Source organism: Balaenoptera physalus, assembly GCF_965194825.1.
Source record: "Balaenoptera physalus genome assembly, chromosome: 1".
Lineage (NCBI taxonomy): Eukaryota > Metazoa > Chordata > Mammalia > Artiodactyla > Balaenopteridae > Balaenoptera > Balaenoptera physalus.
This window is the reverse complement of record NC_138882.1, coordinates 85,095,677-85,102,291: the sequence shown is the minus strand read 5'-3', so window position 1 is coordinate 85,102,291 and position 6,615 is coordinate 85,095,677. Positions and strand designations below refer to the sequence as shown.

Here is a 6,615-nt window from a genome sequence, read left to right as displayed (position 1 = left end):
GGCCACCTCACAAAATGCTAATTATGTGTCCATCATTGTGCTAACTGAATTACACAGATTCATTTAATTTCTAAGCATAAGAAAGTGGGCACTCTAAATGTGATTTTCCCTACATTTTAATAAGGGATTCAAATCCTGAGGAGTTACATAATTTGTTCCTCAAATCAATCAAGCAAGAAGTAAAAAAAAAAAAATAACCTGGATTTGAAATTATACAGAAATAATCATCGATAGGTCTCAAAATTCAGATAAAACTTATTGTGAGAGCCTGAAACGTGGGGTCAAAGAAGGACAGAAATCAACCAAAATTATGATATGGTATAGCAAAAAGCAGGTTGTAAAAGAAAGAAAATATTTTTACCATCAAACAAAAGAACTGTATTTTATTCAAGACGTGGAGGATAAGGAACAAATGCTCAGCTGGTAGGAACCCCTGTCCAGGTGACAGACAGACACAGAAGATATCAACAGATTCCTCAGAGGGCGCCCAGGAGGAGAGCTGCTGCTCTTCCTTCTGAGGCTCTGTGATGCTTTCTCGGGTACGTCTCAGAGGGAAGCGGTATAACGCAGCCTCAGATAGGAAACCTCTGACGGACAGGAATCACCGCACGCATACTGCAGGCTGAAGGGTGGAGAAGCTTCTTCTGTATCCATGATAGGCTTTAAAGAGAAGATGAAGGTAGAGCTGTGGAACTCGGTGAGCCAATTGTCCTTATCCTTTCCTGATCCATATAAACGCTGAAGCTGTTCCTTGTTCTTGGGTGGGCACTTCTGCTGGCATTGTTGGGGAGGTGGCACAGGAGGGCATTTCTGCTGGCACTGCTGAGGTGGGCATGGCTCAGGGCCCTTTATACGTGGGCAAGGTTCTGGACACTTGGGAGGTGAGCAAGGATCAGGGCACTTAGGTGGGCACACTGGAGGTGGCTGGCAAGGCTGCTTGCACTGCTGCTGTTCAGAAGACCTCTTTCTGGAGTCTTAATATCTGAAAGAAAGTATATGACCGTGTTCACAAGAAGGAATTCTTACAGAGAAGAGCGGAAAAGCTTGTGTAATAACAACAGATACTATCTCGGCAATCTCTAAGCATGGGCTTTAATATCTTTAATACCTTTCAATGAATTTCTGACTTCTCTCTCGCTCTTTAGCAAATCGATACATCACCCCAGAGAAAAACTTTTCTTTTCTCACACAACTTTTCCAAAGAAAATATCTTTATTTGAAAGAAACAAGCAGGTGTTTTTACTTTTATTTCTTTTTCTTTTTTATGAAAACAACATGTTCAAAAAAGGCCAACACAAGCTCTAAAATCCTGGGCAAGCTCACAAGCAATTGCTATCATCGTCTTCTCTCATGAGGTACCAACAGAATGACATATACAGAGCAAAGGACAATCAGGAAGAATGTAAGGACCTCACACCTTCTAAGATAAATGCCTCTAACATCAGAGCAGAGGGACACCAAAAAGGCATAAGAAAGGGAAAATACTGTATTCTTTATCTTTCATGTCAAAATTTCCTATCAATTTCTTCTTCAATACAAGAATTCAAACAAGGTATCAGAAATCTCATAAATACAATATAACTTTGTGCCCAAATTGCAAGTTCCCATCCAATTAGTAGCATTAAACCCATGATGGTAACTTGGGACCCATCAAATTTGCTGTCTCCAGGATAAATGCTACATTCAGAAGCTGAAGAACAAATTTGAACTAAAGAATCCTACTCACCACGTTCTCCAAATTCAATTGGGACTACAGTAGCAGGAGGATGGCTGTGATGCAGCAGAGGACCTATTCATTGGGGCTTGCTGTCCCACCTAGGAGGAAGGGGAGCTGCCAAAACTGGTCCGGTCCATTCATTTCCCAACCAAAATGCAAATCCATCTATAAATGGCTTGGCAGAGACTCTGAAAACAAGAAATGTCCTGCTCCAGGACCTCCTCAATGGATTACGTTCTCATGACTCACAGAGTCCCTGCCTTAGCTCTCCGTTTCCGTGGTTTATGGCAGTGGGGGGATTTGGGAGGTTCTCTGACTTGTAATCAAAATTCCCCTTTCTTGATTGGGGAAGACGACCCTTTTCTATCTTTCACCTTCCTTGACTTCTAAAACTGCCTTCCTAGCTACACTTGATCTGCTGACCATTTTGATGCCCATAATGGTTTCAAAAGGGTCTGGCTACGTAGTGACACTTTTCTCTTTACCTCAAGATTTTCTTACAATGCATTTCCCATTTATTCATGGCTTGCCAAGCAAAGTCTCTTCTCTTCTTCTAAAATGGACTGAGGGAAGTTAGCAGATCATCTCAGATGACTTCCCATCATGACACTTAGACACGTTCAGTAAAGTGGTGACCTCTAGGGTCCTCCTTTCACTGCTTTGCTCCCTCAAATAACGAACATCCAGCAGTCAGATTCCTGGGACCTTTATAAAACTGTTTTACTTCAGGCCAAAAGGAGTTCACTAAGAGCATAGCATGAGCTACCATAACTAAGAGGAGCTGGCAGCTCAGACTCTAGATTTTCAACAGAAATCAAGCATTTTGCTCATACCGCCCAAAAGTGTTATACCACCTGCTCTTATCTAATTTCTCCCAACTAACCTCTTTGGATTTCTTCACCTTGAAGAAAGCCCAGAGGATTCTTCAAATTTTCTGGCTTCCTGTCCCTTTGAAATTATTGGGAATCCCAATATGCAACACCATTCAAATAACTAATTTATATGTATTTAATATTTATGAATTATTTAAACACATGTTGTTCCACAGCAAATCTAGGGATAAATTTAAGAGGAAGTTGAAATCACTTTATTAAAAATGCAGTCCCTGAAGTTCATTGCCATTCATATACAATTTTTCAATCATTAATAACAATTTTATTATAATTTTAACTTAGTTTTTACATTTTCCATTTTGGTCACAGTGGAACGTATGTCAAATAAACCTATTTCCTGCTCTATTTTCTTCATACAATTTGTTACTGTGCTGGAAGGAAGTTTTGATGCTTAATTTATGGGTCAGCTTCAGTGGCACAGAGTCCACGGTTATCTGGTCAAACATTATTCTGGGTGCTCCTGTACACATTCTTTTGGATGAGAGTATTTCTTAAATCAGTGACCTGAGTAAAGCAATTGCCCTCTATAAGGTGGGAAGTCCTCATCCAATCCACTGATGGCCTGAATAGAACAAGGCTGACCTTCACCCAGGTAAAAGATAATTCCCCTGTCGGATCGACTTCCAGCAGCGTTTCAGCTCTGCAGATTTTGAGTTTGCCAAACTTTGTAATCTCTCTCTCTCTCTCTCTCTCTCTCTCCCTCTTTCTCTCTCTCTCTCTCTCTCTCTCCCTCTGTCCCTCTCGTTCTGTAACATATTTCTATATGTATATATGTACATATATGCTGTAATATATAATTTAAATATTTCATCTGCCATATCATGTACATGATTAACTATGGTCAACTAAATTAAAAATGTTCAAAGTTATTATAAAGTGAAGTTAAATTAAAAATTATTAATGTTATGTAATACATGTGGTGTGGAATTATGACAAATATAATGAGGTTTTAGCGAATAACTGAAGTTCGGGCAACAGTGTCCTAGCATGTTCTCCAGAGATTTCCTTTCTGCCTTTTCAGAGATTTAGCTGTCAACATTTCTTCCACAGTTCCTCTCTTCTATCCTGGGCCTGAACACTACTCTTGTCTATGCTGTCCCCTTGGGCACTGAAGCTTCTCGTGATGGGCCATGGCTGGTGAAGAGCCGTGTCTCGCTTAGGAATAAACTTGTAACTCTCACTGAATGTTACTGTAGAATGTGGGAACACATGTTTAATGGAATCAGGATAGCCTACCTCACCTGAGGAGAACACTTCCCTAGACTGCCCTCGTGTGCTTAAAATTCCTTTATCAGGAAATAAAACTGTTGTATTCCATAAGTAAATATCAGATTTCAATTGTGTGAAACCAAAAATAGATATAAGATACCATTTAAAACCCACAGCATCACATATAAGTGATTGAGAGTGGGGTTGGGAGGGGAGAGAAGATCAGAGCACTAAGGTCTGAAATCTAGATGAAATATGGACTTAGGGCTCATCTGGTATACTTGCTTTCTTCTGCTCTTTCCAAACATGCTTTATGGCTTTGAAGACAGTAATAGAAAAACAAATTTTCACCGTTTATTCTCTGTCTTCTTCTTCAACTCTCCGGAAACCTCCACCAGCCATATTACCTTCGCTGCCCAATATATACACCTTAACTGTTCAATTTAGTACTTTGAAATGTTGCCCATGCATTTAGTAACACTCCTTTAATATCTTTTATAATTCTTCCTGCAGTCAGGAGGAAGAAGTGGCCTAGTAACTTGTCTTGGCCAAATAATCAGGAAGATTTTCAGGAATGTGGTTTTATAATGGGAAAGGAGGAAGAAGAGGACAATGAGGAGGAGAGGAAGAGAAAGAGGAGACACCTGAAACCTGTGAAAGAGTCACCAGCTGGGCATGCGCCAGAAGTTCAGGACATAAACTTTCCCTCCATCTCAGCCACATCTTCAGTGACTACTACATATTTTTTAAATATTATGATAAATTGTTATAAAAATATTACCTCATATAATATAATGGGGAAAACATAAAGCTGTTCAAAAATAAGCATGTTTATTAAACGGCCAAAAATAATCACTGCTTATATTTTGCTGTTTTTAGTGTTAGGAGTTTTCAATTTTCATAAACCCACACACATGCATACATGTCTCTCAGGTTACTGATTTGAGATCTTTTATCTTCTGTAAAACACATGCCTCCAGCCGTAAGTTGCTCTCTATGCACTGCGTTACATTTATCCTTAAAGTTCTTCTATGTTTTCTTTTCATTTTCATTCATCACAAAGTATTTTATATGTATTTGTTATTTCTTCTTTGAGCCAATGTTTATTTAGGATTATATTGCCAAAGTCACAGATGTCACAGAAACAGATAGTAGAATGGTGTTCAGCAGGGCCTGGGGGATGTGGGAAAAATGGAGATGTTGGGCAAAGGGTACAAGTCTGTAGTCATACGATGAATAAGCTCTGGGAGTCTGAGGTACAGCATGGTGAGTCTTGATATTAACACTGTGTTGTGTACTTGAAACTTGCTGAGAAAGTAGACCTTAAGCATTCTCACCAAACCCAAATGCACACACACACACACACACGCAAACACTCAGCCATACACACAGTTAAATGGCTACTGTTGAAGTAATTAATGTATTATGTAACCTATGGTGTAAATCACTACACAAAGTACACATATGTCAAACCGCCACATTATACACAGTAATGTGTACAATTTAATCAATTATACCTCAATAAAACTGGAGGGGAAAGATGAAAGAATAACCATCATACAAAAGAGTAACAACGTTTGAGAAGCTCTGTGTTCCTTCTCCTCCTTGCCTCTCTTAGGCTCTGATACTATTCTCTGAGAGAGCTTCCCTTATCCATTATTCTCTGGGGCCCTGTATCCACCTCATAGGGGATATTCACTTTTAATCACCTGTACTGACCACATCTGAAGTAGGTAGGGTTGAAAGTGGGGAAAGGAGGGCTGGAAAGTCATTACAATTCTTGAAAAATCAGTCTTTTTCGTTTTGGCATATAGTTTATTTAGTTGTCAATTCCCTCAAACACTTAGTAGGCACCTGACATAATTCGTTCCTCCAATCATTACTATGTGCTAGAGACCTCACTCAGGTCCTTTTCTGGAAACAATTTTCTGGCCTGATTAAATTGCTGCCTTGATCCCTGAACATAATACAATTTCCATGAGGCTCCCTGGCACACAGGTGGAAAGACTACAACTTTTGTAACTTTTCTCTATTGTTACAGTCACCTGAAATTGGGCTTCAAGTTCAAAACCACTTCTAGGGCTTCCCCGGTGGTGCAGTGGTTGAGAATCTGCCTGCTAATGCAGGGGACACGGGTTTCAGTCCTGGTTTGGGATGATCCCACATGCCGCGGAGCACCTAGGCCCGAGAACCACCACTACTGAGCCTGCGCGACTGGAGCCTGTGCTCTGGCAACAAGAGAGTCCACGAGAGGGAAAGGCCCGCGCACCGCGATGAAGACTGGTCCCTGCTTGCCGCAACTAGAGAAAGCCCTCGCACAGAAATGAAGACCCAACAGAGCCAAAAATTAATTAATTAATTAATTAATAATTAATTATTTTAAAAAAACACTTCTAATCCCATCTCTTACTCTTAAGGGCTTACAAGTGTTGCGTTTCCTAATTCAACAAGGTTTTGAATATCTGGGCTGTATTTTTTCCTTTTCATTTTTTTCAATTTCCGACCTGCCAACTAGAAAGTTTTTCCTGAACATATGTCTATTGAAATACCCTGGTCAAGTCAACAAGTGACCAACATTTAGTCTGCCTCTCAGGATACCATGGACAACCATTACTGCAAACATTTTGCCATTGAATAAAATGTATCACCACATTGATGGCTTCCAATATCAGATTCCTTGCCAAATACCTCCAGACTCTTAAGCCAATGCCCTAATTTTAAGATTTCTACAGGAGCATCACACCTCACAGAACTAAATTCTCTGTCAGGTCAAATAACACTAACTAAAGTAGAGAC

At 39.9% G+C, this 6,615-nt stretch overlaps 1 protein-coding gene across 1 annotated transcript; it reads right to left on the bottom strand.

The window, feature by feature from the left end:
- Positions 1-546: 546 nt before the first annotated feature.
- On the bottom strand, positions 547-975 carry LOC309655423 (uncharacterized protein; the record flags this gene model as incomplete). The annotated part of the gene is made up of 1 exon (XM_082450544.1): positions 547-975. A coding segment is annotated over one exon (429 nt), but the record flags the coding sequence as incomplete, so codon positions are not given.
- Between the last annotated feature and the right edge of the window lie 5,640 nt (positions 976-6,615).